The 15273-nt window shown below is 48.6% G+C and overlaps 1 protein-coding gene across 2 annotated transcripts in view; it reads right to left on the reverse strand.

Annotated features, from left to right (window-relative positions):
- The window catches only part of AKAP8 (A kinase (PRKA) anchor protein 8), an 18498-nt gene continuing 3225 nt past the window's right edge, over positions 1-15273 (reverse strand). For both annotated transcript variants that reach the window (XM_005876308.2, XM_014547777.1), the window contains exons 3-14: positions 13823-13855; positions 13033-13309; positions 12147-12645; positions 11295-11424; positions 11004-11050; positions 9852-9885; positions 7820-7904; positions 5123-5264; positions 4724-4817; positions 4146-4276; positions 2964-3059; positions 1-1635 (exon numbers count right to left, since the gene is read on the reverse strand). In XM_005876308.2, coding sequence (XP_005876370.1) covers positions 1168-1635; positions 2964-3059; positions 4146-4276; positions 4724-4817; positions 5123-5264; positions 7820-7904; positions 9852-9885; positions 11004-11050; positions 11295-11424; positions 12147-12645; positions 13033-13309; positions 13823-13855 — 2036 coding nt within the window. In that variant the 3' untranslated portion in view covers positions 1-1167. The remainder of the gene's footprint in view (positions 1636-2963; positions 3060-4145; positions 4277-4723; positions 4818-5122; positions 5265-7819; positions 7905-9851; positions 9886-11003; positions 11051-11294; positions 11425-12146; positions 12646-13032; positions 13310-13822; positions 13856-15273) is intronic.

Here is a 15273-nt window from a genome sequence, read left to right on the forward strand (position 1 = left end):
TTTTCTTGCTTACTGAACAGTTTATTAAGTTCTAATATAGACTTTTTCATAAATATTCATCTCACATCTCTAGTAAGGCTCCTTGAGAGCAGTGCTCATATCTTATTTTTATCATGAATTAGCACCTGGTACACAGTAGATGCTCATCAAATATTTTTATTACCTTTTAAAATAATTTCCCACTGGCCAATGTGTCCTCAAATGTGACAGTTCAAAAGTTTACAGGGACGTAGACCCAGCAATATCATTTCAAAAGGTAGGTCTCTTCCAATTCTTTTGGTTATATGAACATGTAACCAGTGCTTGCTACACTTTAACACACACTGCCTTTCCTTTCTCAGACTCGGGAACCTCCAAAGGAAGAGTATTTAAAATGAAATGTTTACTTCATTTTATTCATTTTTTACAGATAGCATCTTATCTGTGGCAATTTATATTGGTTTTCCATTCATGGGAGGGACATCAAGTTTTCTTTTAAAATATATTTAAGAGGAAGTAACTTGATTGAAAGAAAAAACCCTGAAGTAATGCAGAGGTGGAACACATGAGATCAATTCTGAAGGTAATTCTCCAAGGGTTAAAGACTGGGAAACAACGCCCTAGGCAAAGTGTCCTGTCTTAAGGGGCCACTGGGTGTGCTTCCAGTGGTGCAGTTGTCAGAGTTCACTCATGTGACAGGACCAGCATCACATTAACAAGATTCCGCTACATCTTGTGAGAATCATGCCCCATTCAGTGAGCTATAAACGCAGAGGTCAAAAACTAAAGCCAAAGCAAATTTTTAAACTTAAAAAAACAAATCTTTATAAAGTAAGATATATCCTAGTAATAATGAGCTGCTCCCAGACAAAATAATAATAAAGGAAGGGCATTCTTAACAAGCAAAGTATCAAAATCTAATCGCCCAACTCTTATTATTCCAACTGCAGTACAGGAAGGTCACAGCTGCTTGGGGGAATGTACTTCTGTAGCTTCCAAACCGAGGCGGAAAGCCACACAGCTCTAAGACAAGCCCATGAGGTACGTTTTTCTGAAGGAAATCGCTGGGTCTCTTCACCAAAATGTTTTCAGCATATTCCAGTAACACACACCCTAGTACTACTTACAAACCAAAGAAGAAAGATCAATGCATCATATAACACATCCCTTGAAACAGGGAAAGGAGGATCACTCTGTGGGAGTAACATCTTTGGACTCTGCATCAGTTTGTTCCACTTCAGCTTCTGTGGCAGCTGGGGCCGGAACAGTGATGGTTACAGTGCCTTTTGCCTCTGCTTCACCTTCAGCCTCTGCAGCCTTATTTCCAGCCTGGGCCTCCTCACTTCCGGCCTCTGCTTCAGCGTTCCCCTTCCCGGATGCCATTCCACAGTGTGTGCCTGCTTCCAGCAGCTGTTTAGGATGGGGACCACTGGTAGCCTCTGCAGTATCCACAGGGCTTTCCCCTTCGGCCAGTGTTTCAATACTTTTTGGAGTGGGCACTCCTTCCCCCTCTACTGCCTTCACTGCTGCTGTAATCACCTCAGCTAACACTTCTTCGGCCACCTCCTCAGGTGTCTCTTCCTTATCATCACCTCCTAAATTGTCAACTCCTTCGATTTCTGGATCAACGGCTTCATTGGTGAAAGGGTCTTCACCCTGGCCAAGAAGAAACAGGTCAGTGGTCTAAAGAACTGTTCAAATGAGTGGAAGCAGACGCAGGTTGCTGGGTGGAAGCTCGTATTTTCATGATAAGCAGTCAATAAGAGAAATACTTGATTCGTTTATTTATTATTTTAGAGAGGGAAGAAGGGAGAGGGAGACAGAGAAACATCCATGTGAGAGAGCCACACTGATGGGCTGCCTCCCATATGCGCCCCTACCGGGGATCAAACCCATAACCTAAGCATGTGCCCTAACCAGTAACTGAACCCATGACTTTTCTGTGCATGGGACAATGCTCCATCCAACTGAGCCACACTGGACAGGGCAAGAGAAATACTTTAAACTACACCAGGTGAGTTAACCCTAAAGGATATCAGAGCCTATAGATTCAGAAAAGACACCTCAGAAAAGCTTCACTAAACTATTTTGTACTTTTTTCCTTTTGGTTAATCCTCACCTGAGGATCTTTTTTCCATTGCTTTCAGAATGGAAGGGAGGAAGGAAGGGAGAGAGAGAAAAAGAGGGAGGAAGGAAGAGGAGAGGAGGAGGGGGGAGATGGGGAGAGGGGGAAGGGAGGAGAGGAAAAACCATCAACTTGAGAGAGACACATCGACCGGCTGCCTTCCGCAGGCACCCAGACCAGGTGGGGAACAACTCAGGTACACGCCCTTGACGGGGAATTGAACCCCCACCCCTTCGGTATTGAACCATTTAATAACTGAGAGGAGGGCAAACAGGTCCTAGCCAGGCTATGCTACAGCTTAGCTACCAGCCTTTAGAAGTTAAAGTCATGGGACTGAGCATTTAGGAAACGGGCTTCCCAAGGAGGAACCAGGGGGGCTCTTCCAACTTCTCTTCCAGGCACCCTTCTTTGGGACTTTTTGTTACTCGGCTCCTGTCACTATGGCTCAGTGGCTGAGGCACCTCTGGCTCTTCCCTGCGTCTTGATCCTCCATTTTATTCAGTTGGATCTGCCAGCAAAACCTCATTTTAGCTTCTTTCTTGGACAATTACCTACCTTGGATATGTTTCTTTTTAAGCATCTCACCATCATTTACTCAGTATTTTATGGATAGTCAAGGTTTCTCATGTAGAGAATCAACACTATTGTACAGATTAATCGAGCAGAACCACATCCCAGAGTTCTCAAGCACGCACTCGGACTCGGGAAATCCAGTTGTGGAACTCCCAAGCCCGATACATTCCGACATCCCTCAGTTCTTCAAGACTCAGAAATCCTAAGCACTGCACTCGAGATACAGTTCCACACTCATAGTTCTTTCTCCATTCCGAAAGCTTTTCCCATCCATTGGACTCCTAACCTTGAGGTATTTTTCCAGCATCTTCACTATATGTCTGTTGTTCAAAACACTCTTAGCCACATGGAGACTTGTTTTCTTGAACTGTTCAGCAGCCAACTGCAAAGGGAACCACACATAGGTTTTCAAAAATGACACCTATACAGGAGCAAGAGAACACACCAGCCAGGCTACATCAAGTTGTTCATTTATAGATTAGAAGCTTTGTAAACTAAGTAGGGAAAGGAGTAAGCTTTTTCTTTTCAGTTTTGAGTTATATTAACTTCATAATAAGTTCAATAGCAAAACTATGAAAGCTCAAAAACAGCTTGACACACATACAGTAATCACTTGTTTATACAGTGCTTTTGGCTGCTCTTTAATGCAACTGGGAGGTGGGGAGCCCTGGCCGGGTAGCCCAGTTGTTAGAGCACCATCCTGATATGCCGAGGTTGTGCTGTAAGAAGCAACCAACGAATGCATGAATCAGTAGAACAACAAATCACTACTTCTCTCTCCTTCCCCCACCCCCGCCTTCCTCTTTCTCTCTAAAATTAAAAAAGCACACAAACAAACAAAAAATGGGGAGATGGGCAGGCAAATACTGAGGGCTCCATTTCATCACTGGGTAAACTAAGAACAGAGATGTTAACTCGGGGATCAGCAAGCTACAGCCAGAGGGTCAAGTGCAGCCACACCCATTCTTTCACTTACTATCTGATCTGTGGCTGCTTTTGCCCACCAACACCAGACTTGGACAGAGACCTTATGGCCTGCAAAGCTGAAAATATTTACAATTTGACCCTTTACAGAAAAATTTGCTGACCCGAACTGAATTTTTAGCCTCAGGCCCCATAAGCTAGTAAGGACCAAATGGGTCTCCCAGGCCACTCTGCTCTGAATGGCCTTTGGCCTCAGTTTATAGAAAATCTAGTTTTTCAGCAAATGTGGAATTGATTTGTGTGGTTTACAGGGAACACTCTCAAACCAGGACAATTTCAACTATGTATTAAATCAATTCTAAGCAACACATTTTCACAGAAACTAGAGGGCATCATACAATCAATTGATGAAGTGGCAGACTTGATGGGATATGGCAAGAGCCCCTAAAGATGTTAGCATTCCTCCTAAGACACAGAAGGTTCTGAAACCTCCACTAGAAGCCCGGGAAGGCTGGTCCCTCAGCCAGCATCAGGAGGGGCTCACCCGGCGATTGTGATTGTGATCCACAGAGTGCAGGTGCCGTTGGAGGAGCTGGTGCTGCGCAGGGATCAGCATGTCGCAAGCCAAGCAGTGAGCAGCCTCGATCTTCTTGAAGAAGTGCTCTTGGCCAATCCCTGTTGATGAAATCCAAGTCATACGGGATCTGGGACGGCATGCATGTAATGCTCCCCACCCGCTCCAGCCCCCAACGAGGCCCGCATTTTCTCCCTGCAGCCCTCTCTAGGGATTCCGTGAGGACAGAATCTGAGACAGGCGCCATCAGCCTTCCAGCAGGAGTGCAGGGTCAGAACCACCAGCCTCTACACCAGGACATTATTACTTCCAACTTTTCTTCTCCTTCAGTCCCAGAAGGAAAAAACTGCAGAGCGCTTCATGTCACTGTTAACTTGCCTGTAGAGCTGGGATCTCTATTAGGCCAAACTGGAGGGCCTGTTTCCATTGCTAAGTGCCCCTCCCATGGGTCTTCCCGTTCCATCCCCAGCAGCCCTGTGCTGGCTTTGCACTGAATCATGTGCCTTAGTGCCATGCAGAACAGCACGCCCCCTAGGATCACAACCCACCTTTGAAAGGATCTGGTTTTGGTTTTGTGCTTTCCTTCTCCATCAGTTCCTGACGTCGCTTCTCAATCTTCTTGTTCCTGTTTACAATGTATTCCTAAAGGGGTTGAGAGACAGCGCCAACTGAAACCCGGAGGACAGCACGTGTGGGTATTTCTCAACTGCAGTAGAGGCAGCTCACCAGGAGTGTCTGCCCAGTCCCTATCGGATGACAGCCAGGCAGCTCCGCGGGCAGAACTAATGGGAACTACAATGGTTGGAGCTCAGTTATTCCTGACATGGGGACCAGACCAACTGTTATTCTGGAAATAGAAATCTTATTTCCCTTCCCTTTCCCTGTGAGGGATCTGACACCTGTAGGGTCAGTGGGAAGCACTGTCATAGAGGCCAAGTGTGCTTCACCTGAAGGAACTCCACCGTCTTGTCAGGCAGTTTGGTGCTTATAAACCGCAGTGTCTCTTTGTGAAATTTGCTTTGCAGATGCTTCTGGATTTCTTCATCTTCAAAGCTACGAAATTTGCACACGGAACAGGCAAACTGAATCCTGGAGGAGGAAGACAAAAAGCAACAACAGTGATGCAGGGATAACGAGTTCATCTCTGGTTAGAACTGAAACAAAAATGGGAAAGCAGTTTCTGAACCAAGACTTTGGACTTCTCATGGGGAGTCAAGAATAGCAGTTTCCTGCCCAGCTGGTGTGGTTCAGTGGTTAGTGGTTGAGTGTCGACCCATGAACGAGTAGGTTACAGTTTGATTCCCAGTCAGGGGCACACAGGAAGCGGCTGATCAGTGATTCTCTCTCATCACTGTTTCTCTCTCGCCCTATCCCTTCCTCTCTGAAATCAATCAATCAATCAATCAATTTATATATATATATAAAACAGTTAAAAAAAAGATAGCAGTTTTCTTTCAAGGATTGGGACTACAATCTTGAAAGTATTCAGGAAAATGATTCATGTAGCAATTTACTACTATACCAGTCTTTTTGGCCCAAAGGACTTAGGTGACTCAATTTTAGGTAGCCGGTTCAATTCCAGGTCAGAGTACATACCTGGGTTTCAGGTTCAATTCCCAGTCAGAGCACGTGCGGAAGGCAACTAATCGATGTTTCTCTCACATCAATGTCTCTCTCCCTCCTCTCTCTAAGCATGTCATCCTCCAGTGAGGATTAAAAAAAAAAAAATTGACACGACCTAAGAAAAATTCTCTGACAGGGTTCGACGTAAAGGCATGTTATGTCAAATTCATGGATAAAAACTAACGCTTCTTTGTCATGTGATTTCAAAGTCTCACAAATGCAATCATGCTCTAAGGTGATGAGAGAGTGGCCTGCAGACCTGCATACCGCCACAGTGGAGTGCTGCTTCCCTTGGCTTTGCCCAAGGGCCTCTGGATCTTTTGTGGTAAGAACACAGGCCATGTGGCACTCAGGACTCCTCTGCCAACGCCAGATTCTGCTGACCTCTAGCACCTGGCTTGGATCTCTAGGCAAGTGCCACAAGCTTTTGTCGATACTCTAACAGAGGAGTGAAAAGGAAAGAAGTCACCCAGGCTCTATGTGCAGAACTATTAGAAAGAAATAGGTTTCCTGGCTGTATCTCCACCTCCTCTGTAATAACTGCTCCAACAATTGATAATTGCTCTAGAACCATCACTAGGGCAGGATTTAAAGATTCTTTTTTTAAAATGTCATCTAAGTTCTCATGTGGCACGTAAATAGATCAAATCTATTTACTCATCACCTATTTACTCATCTATTTAACGAGGATTTTTTGTTGTTGTTAATTCTCATCTGAGGATATTTTTTCTATTTTTATTTTTAGAGAGAGTCGAAGGGAAGGGAGAGATAGAGACAGAAACATCAATGTGAGAGAGACACATCGATTGGTTGCCTCTCACATGTGCCCCAACTGGGGCCAGGATGGAGTCTTGCCCAGAATCGAGCCCAAGACCCTCCAGTCTAAGGGCCGATGTTCTAACCACTGCACAACAAGCGAGGCCTTTACAAGGGTTTTGATGAATTCCTGTAACACCTGAAAGCTCCTACATTTCAGTTCCTGTCTCTGTTACCCCTTTTGGTGAGTATTCTTTGCGCAGGAAAACACTACCCCAGGTGAGCCTTAAGAGAACCTGTGCACAGAGGAGCAGCCATGTGTGGTTAAGACCTTGGCAACCAAGGGCCCCATGGCCACCAGTGGTTTACTTTTCTAGTCAGCAGCCACATAACCACTGAACAGGGAGAGAAGTGCATGGTGTGGTCACACCAACACTCTTTGGGCTTTGCGTTTTTGTGCTTCTTTTTCTATTTAAAGGTTGTAGGGCACGGCTATAGGGTTAAGCCTCGACTGACCTGTTGGCAAAGCCACAAACAAGTCCCAGCTTAAAGGGCACAGTCCTCTTAGCATAATTAGGCTTGACCTTATGACGCTTCCTAGATCCTTCTTGGGAAGCTAATGGGCTATAGGAGGGCAGCAAGTGCTGCCAAAACAAGTGAAACTCACAAGAACACTGTAACTATGGTGACCACTACCTTGTTTACCTCTGGCTATAAAATAAAGGCTCAGCTTGCCTCTGGATCTCTCTCTCTGTGGCCTCAGCCAGGCACAGGAAGATCCACCTAGACCCAGCTTATTCTCTTTGTCATTTCTTCATCCCTTCACCACCCTCACTCAGGCTTGCGAACCCTTGGCTGAGCTAGCTCGGCACAAAAGGTAACACTGATACACGTATAATTGGTAAATCAAACTCCAGATTTGGAGTCTGGATTGGGACAATGCACCAGGTCACCTCCTTAGCAGCTCTGCTTGATGAAGATCAGTTGTTTTGGATGACAGACACAGGCCAGGGAACAAGGAAACTCCCCAGGGGTATGGAAAAGGGTAATAGAACGTCTGGGTGGGCACTTGAGGGCCACAGGGACCTCTGGCAAGAATATGATTCCGTTCGTGTTTCTCAAGTTTTGTCTCCCACCACTCTGACTAGGCCTTCCCACAGACACCTGGGATCAGCTCAAACCAGGCTCTGCCCGCATCACGGAGTAAGAACCGACGAGCTTCGAAGAGCCTTGACTGCCCAGGTCCAGCTGACCTGCCACCTCACCTGTCAGCTGCTCGGTCTCGCAACCTGTCTCTTCTCCTTTGCTTCTCCTTCCTCTTCTTCACTTCATCATCCTCGTCATCCTTCTCTGCAACAGAGAAATCCCTTCAAGACCCTCTGCAGAGCCCAGAGGAGCTAAGCACCAGGGCCTTGATGGGGCTGCAGCTCGGCCACTGCGCCCTGTGCCCTGCTGCTGCCTCCACACACGGCAGGGTCAGGACACCCTGAGGCACCAAGGGACTGTCAAAGGCTCCCACGTATGAGCTTGGATGAGAACCCTGGGGCGTTCCCAGGGGAGACACCTCACTCCCCCCATGGCCTAATAAGGCTGGGATGGGCCAGGGACACGGCCCACCCATCCCACTCACACTGAGGCCCACCTGATCTCTGTTCTTCCCTATCCTGCGTTTCCAATCCACTGCCTTATGAGTGGGTCTTCTCCCAACATCAGTTAAGAGAGTAGTTCTTCCTAGGTAAAGAGGCAGCAGCTACAAGCCTCAGAAAATAAAGCTGTTCTACCTCCCCGTCCCACCTCTGGGTGGACCAGGACAACCATCCCGTAGGCCTCCTCTGAACTAGGGCCTCAGCAGGTCTGTCAGTCCTTGCTGGCCCGAACTCTATCTTCCACTCATGAAAACTGTCACTCTAGGGCTTTCCCAGGGCTATATGGGAAGCAATCCTAGAAAGAGAAGTAGGAAGAGACCTGTCGGTCCTCCATTCATCTCCTGGGGCCAGCCCAGTGTCCCAGCGTGAGGCCAGGTCAGGTTACCGTGGCTCAGAGCAGGGCCAGACACTGAAAAAAGGTTGGATAAGCATCTGAACTGTAACCCCTACCCCTGATGCCAGTCACGAGACTGTCCCACGAAGATGGCGACCGGCGTGCGCTGCTCAGAAGCCTCTCAAAAGGGCGTGTGGGATTTTTGGCAAGAGGTCACTGCCTGAAACTATTACTGCTGTTTAATAGCAAAGCCATCCAGGGTGGGTAGCAGGACCTGCACGCAATAAACATGTCACCTTTGCTTTAGCATTTCCCCGCTGCACGAGCTGCTCAGTGTTGTGTGGTCCCATGCTACAGACATGATCGCTTCAATACATAAACAGAGTGAGAAGACCTCAGGGGGTTGGCTAAACCTGAACACATAAGGGAAGCAGCAGCTAAGCCAGGGGCCTTCAGAATTGACGGGAGCAGAACCAGCCTGTGATTCTTGGGGAAAACCACCGACAAGACCCACGGGAATAGGAAAAGTGGCTTTTGGGTAAGCTCAAGGCCACCATGTCCAAGGCTGCTTCTCCCTGCCCCCTCCTCACCCCAAGAGGTTTAATTTGGCTTTGCTTTTGCCACTAAATTTGTACCCTTAAGTCTCTGGCACTGGAAGTGACGGGGCCTGCTGAGCAGTGAGCAATGACTGCCGCTAGGGTATCTGGGTCCGGGTGTATCTGACAGGCCCCCCCTCCTTCCCTCAGCCCCCAATCCAGGCAGGTGTCCAAACTCTGTCCCATGCAGCAATGTGCTGCAGTTGCCAGCAATCCCACCATTAAGGCTGAGGCAGCTCCATGGCCTCGGGCTGGCAATCGGACTGTGGAGATAACGAAGCCCAGGAGAACAGTACAGCGAGGCAGCTCCATGGCCTCGGGCTGGCAATGGAAGGACTGTGGAGATAACGAAGCCCAGGAGAACAGTACAGGGACCTGCATGGACCAGGGTAACGGAGAAGACAGCTGGAGGGCACCTTTTCTTTCTCTCTCGCATTTCTGAGATTCCCTTCACGACCCCTCAAGCTGCTGCAGACACCACCCACAGGTGAGCTGCCCCGTCCCTCCATAGCCTGCATTTACAATGGAGCAAAGTCTTGGGGTGAGTGCCATGGCCAAAGCTCGCCCAGTAATCACAGCCCCTCTTCTGCCCTGAGCCATCATCCCCTCCATCCAGGCTCCAGGCTTGCTCAGAAACCCAGCTCAGCTGAGTGTTGGGCAGTGAGTGCGGGACAGCTGGGCAGACACAGGCAAGTTCAAAGGGACAATGGGCAATGCCTACCTCTCTGCCTCCCGGAGTCCAAGAATTCGTCCTCCTGAAAAAGCACACACACGAAGTTGGGCAGTGAGGTGGTTTCCAGAACTCTCCACACCAGCCTAGCTCCCCCTGCCACTACCTGGTGGTTGCTGTGCCACCAGGAACCTAGTCACAAGGTGTTAGGACAAGGTCCAGGGCTATGGGACAGAGCCCGAGTGTATCCTGTCACTACTGGTTGCCTTCTGGGATTCTGTGATGACTAATCTGTTTTGCTTTTTTATTAAAGACACTGACCTTCTTTCAGCTTTCTAAAGCTAAAGTACGGCCTCTGGCAATGTACACCTGCACAGCTCTGCACATGGGAATGCCAGGAGCCCATTCATAAATTGTATGTCAAGAAACCCTGATTTGTAGGATGCTACTTCCAGTGCTCTTTATTGGAAATGGGTTTTACCAAGTTTCCCAGCCATTTGTTTGTATTTACCAAAGGTTGTAAAAAATTAGGTGAGGATAAAAATGACCATCTAAGTGAAAATGGAAAGGGAGTCCATTTCTTAGGCATGAAGCCAAAGATTAAATTACCAATCAGCAAGTACACAGTGATTCCTAGACTCAAGACTGAAGCAAAACATGGGACAAGACCCTCAGAAAAGCTGAAAACTCACTGTACCCAACTTCTCCCATCTTCCGCCAACCGGCCTGACCATTAGAAGCATCTGTGCAAAGCCTTCATACACACAGATCTAGGGCCCTGCCTAGAATTGGATCAGAATTTACAGTGAGTGGCAAAGGTTCACTCGCCAGGTCCTCATGCTAAGAGCCGACCTTAAACACCTGTCTACCATGACTGGTTGGAAGGAATGAGTGACATGGATGCAGCTCAGCACCAGCGTGAAGCTGCAAGTCTTCAGTACACGTTTGGAAGCCTCAACCTGCACAGCCACTGCACTTACGTGTGCAGCTAGGCACATTACTATAAGGACACAGGAACGGCTGGGGGGGGGGGGGGGGGGGGGGGGGGGGGGGGGGGGAATTTTTTTCAGGAAGGCAAGGATTGTTTCAGGTGGAACACTCTAGCTGCGAGTCTACCATAGCAGCAGTGCCTGTCTCTGTGAGGAAGAAGGAAGAAACCCTGCACTGGAGACAAAGGAGACTGACCAGTGAAGGTGGACTTACTCCCCTGAATTCTTCATCTCCTGACCGGAAGTCACCAGCTCCATCATCTACCAGACACAAAAGTAATTGGAAAAGTTAGCCCCTCAGCAGTGGCCCGGTTTTCACCCTCCCAAGCTCACTGTCCAGAGTGATGAAGCTTATCCTGACCACAGTGGGGACTGTGGGAGTTTGGGTGACATACAGCACCTTGAGTTCCTGCGTGTCCACTGTACAGACAGGCAGGCAAGGCACTAAGCATGCAACCGACTCATACCCACTGAAAACTCACTCTATCCCACCCCCAGGGCGTACCATTTTCGGAAAAATCTCCTTCGCTGTCAGCCCGGGCCTGTTTGGCATCCGGCTCATCATAGATTTGCAACTGCTTCCGTTTCCTGCCCATGCCATCTGGGCCGCAGCGATCAAACCCTCTCCACCTGGGCTACAGACACAAGCACATCCTGATGTACCACCTCCCTGGGCCATTAAGATACCCCAGGGCCGTGGTCGGCAAACTGCTGCTCGCGAGCCACATGCGGCTCTTTGGCCCCTTGAGTGTGGCTCTTCCTAAGCCTTAGGAGCACCCTAATTAAGTTAATAACAATGTACCTACCTATATAGTTTAAGTTTAAAAAATTTGGCTCTCAAAAGAAATTTCAATCGTTGTACTGTTGAAATTTGGCTCTGTTGACTAATGAGTTTGCCGACCACTGCCCCAGGGGAATGAAGAATGAAGAGGGTATAAGATCAGAGAACAAAGATAGACAAGGTCTTTTCAGAAGGCAAAGAAAGACAACATAGCTTAACCCCCCACAACAGTTATGCTGAATGTAAAAAGCTAAACACAAAAGGACACATATTGTATTCATGTGTTATAACCAAAACAGGCAAATCCATGCACAGAAAGGTGTTAGTGGTTGCCAGGGACTGGGGGAGAAAATATGGAGTGACTGCTAATGACAGAGTTTCTTTCTGGGTTGACAGAAATGTTCAAAAATTAGACGGTGGTGAAGATTGCACAAGTCTATACATTTTTACTAAAAGTCAAATTATACACGTAAAAATGAGTGAATCCTACAATCTCTAAATTTTACCTCAATAAAGCTGTTTAAAAAGAAAAGCAAGGCAGGCAGGGTAGAACTTTGCAAGGTTGCAAGGGCTTACCCGATCCCTCATCCGGGTCTGTGACTGGCCACATCTGTAGGGCACGGAGTTGTCATAACCTCCAGCCCCCTGCATGCCCATCACTCCATAGTTGGGGGCCATGGACTGGGGGGCCATGGACTGGGAGAAGAGGGAAGGTGGGGGCCTGCTGGGAGAGGGGCCTCCCAGGCCCCGTCCACCCACGTAGTTCATTTCTGTCCAGGGAGCAGACAGTGGTTGGGAGGAGGCCGCTGATGTCATGAAGGGGTCAGTGCGCATAAAGGTGCCAGCGTTGCTCCGGTCCTGAAAGCGGCCCTGATCCCGGCCCCGCATGAAGCCATCGAGTGAGCGGGGCTCCCGGGCAGGGTCCCGACAGTCACTGTACTGACTGCCAAAGCCACCATTGCGGTCAGGTCCCAGGTCAAAGTCATAGTTGTAGCTATAGCTGGGACGGTAGGGATTGTGCTCAGGCAGACAAGGCCTGGAGTCGAAGGAGTCAAATGACTGGAAGCGGAAGGAACTGCAAAGAAAGCACAACCATGACTACATGCTCTGGGTTCAATCTCTACACCTCCTGCAAAGCTGACCTCCCTACACTCAGAACAGGGAAGCAAACCAAACCACCACATGCCCCTCCTAAATGCCTGGAGGCGAAACAGACCCTCCAAACACTGATGAATGTGGGCACAAGCCATTGGCCACAGGAACAGGGAGGTTGTTAAGCTCCTGGTGCAAAAATCAGGAGTCTGGCATAGTTTAACCACAGCCATGCCCTAAACCCCGCCACTGAGGAAACCAGCGAGTCCAATTACAATGCCTCTATCCCAACAAAGGCCCAACTCATCTACCCATGCTCAGGAGGGACCGGGGAAGAGCATTCCTGGGAAGGGATCAGGTGTGTAATTACCTCTCCCGGTCCTGCATGCCCTCCCCACCGGTGCTGCTCCCACCCCTGCCTCCTTCCTTGGACATCATGTCTAGACGTTGGTTGATCTTGGCAATGAGCGAGTCAGAATTGTCAGTGCATGGCTCTGGGCCATAAGAAGCCATATGTATGGCAGGGCCCCCAGGCGCCAGGCCATCACCAGCCTTAGTGGCTTCCCAGGAGGCTGGGCCGTAGCTGTAGGTTGCTGCTGTGGTGACGCTGGTGTTCTGGGCACCATAATAATTGTAGTTTTCATAACCTGCCAAAGGGAAGAAGAGGCAAGTCAGACCTCAGCCGCCACAAAGCCAGCCCAGGGTGGACATGTCTACAGAGGAGTACCCACTGCCATTAGGGAAGGAAGAGGGTCATGGGACCAAGTGCCGCTTGCATCACCCACACTGCACACCACATTGCCTTTGTATAGCTCATAGAGGCATCAGGAGGAGGGTGGAGCTAAGACCTCAATTCTGAGCAGATTTTCAGTGTCAGATCCTAAGACTTGCTTCCCATCCAAAGCCAGAGGTAGCTGAGAGCCCAGAGTGGCAGTTGGGCTATTGACAGATCCACCATAGAGATAGTGCTCCCAGAACACAACCACAATCCCCTGCAAGTTCCCCACGAGGCCTCCTCAGCACCTCAGGCCCAGCATGCAGGCCTTCACGAGAGCTATAAGCACAGTTGGGAAGGGAGATGGGGGTCCCCGCATCCCAGCTCCTCTGGAGGGCTGACCAGAGACCCTCGTGTCCACCCACTGACCCCCAGAAGGGCCTACCTTGCCAGCTGGCCACACCAGTTCCATATGCACCTTAGAGGAAACAAGAACACACAAGAGCTTTGCTTGCAGAACGAAGGCTCCTAAGACAACCCACACCCCAGATATCGGACAGCTGTCACCTCACTCCCCTATCCCCGGGCCAGGGCTGCAGGTGCTATGGCAGCACTCTGGGAGGCACCTGTGGCTGCCTACTAAGGCCAGGAACTATGAAACTCTTCTTCCAGAGCACTCAGCTAAGCATAATCAGGGCTTCCCTCCTAGGCAAGCCCGGTCTCCACATCAAAGCAAGGGAAAGGACGCTGCAGCCCACCCCAGAAGCTCATCTAGTGTGGGCCACCAGCCAAGAAGCCAATGGGCCACGTCCCCAGGCAGAGCCTTCTAAAGTGCCAGCACTCACTAGGAGCCAGAGCTCAGGCACTGCCAAAAACATGGAGAGTGCACAGTGGAAAACCATGTCCCTAACTCAACTGAGCAAGAGGACATATGTGTCTGAGTGACATGGACGGCCTCTTTCTGGGACACTCGGTGATGGGCAGAGAAGTGACCCTCCCCCCAACAGTAATAGGGGCAAATCCCAGGCTCAGAAAACAAAGGATGCCATCGTCCAAATCCCTGGACGATGCCGCAAAAAAGCTCATTAATTAGAGCACATTTTGGTCAAATGCACTTAGTGCCATGATCTGGACTCCAGAGCAGGGTTCAGCCAACAGGCCCCAGGCCAAACCTAGCCCACTGCCAGCTGTTGTATAGCCAACCACATTTTTAAATGGTTGAGGAAGAAAAAAAAAAAATCAAAAGAATATTTCGTGATGTGATACACATCACTTATACACTTGTCAAAACCCATAGAACTATATACTACAGAGTAAATATTAATGTAAGCTATAGATTACAGTTAATAACAGTGTATCAACATTGGCTTGTTAATTGTAATAAATGTATCCTGCTAACGCAAGATGCTAATAGGGATAACTGTGTAGAGGTGAAGGTAAGGTTGAGTGTATGAAACTCTACATACTACCTGCTTAATCTTATAAATCTAAAACTACTAAGAAATAAAGTCCAGCCCAGCTGGCATGGCTCAGTGGTTGAGCACTGACCTATAAACCAAGAAGTCACAGGTTCAATTCCCAGCTGGGACACATGAAGGCTTGATCCCCAGTAGGGGGCATGCAGGAGGCAGCCGATCATCAATGTTTTTTTCTCATTGATGTTTCTTTCTCCCTCTCCTTTCCTCTCTGAAATCAATAAAAATATATTAAGAAATAAAGTCCATTAATTAAAAAAGTATCTGATAGCCCTGGGAGGTGTGCTCAGTGGTTCGAGCGTCGGCCTGTGCACTGGAGGGTCTCAGGTTCCACCCACGCTCCCTGTCAGGGCACATAACTAATTGATGTTTCTCTTTCTTCACTCTTTCAGTGAGGATTAAAAAAAAAAAAAAAAAGTCT

Source organism: Myotis brandtii, unplaced genomic scaffold (genome assembly GCF_000412655.1).
Source record: "Myotis brandtii unplaced genomic scaffold, ASM41265v1 scaffold485, whole genome shotgun sequence".
NCBI classification, from domain to species: Eukaryota; Metazoa; Chordata; class Mammalia; order Chiroptera; family Vespertilionidae; genus Myotis; species Myotis brandtii.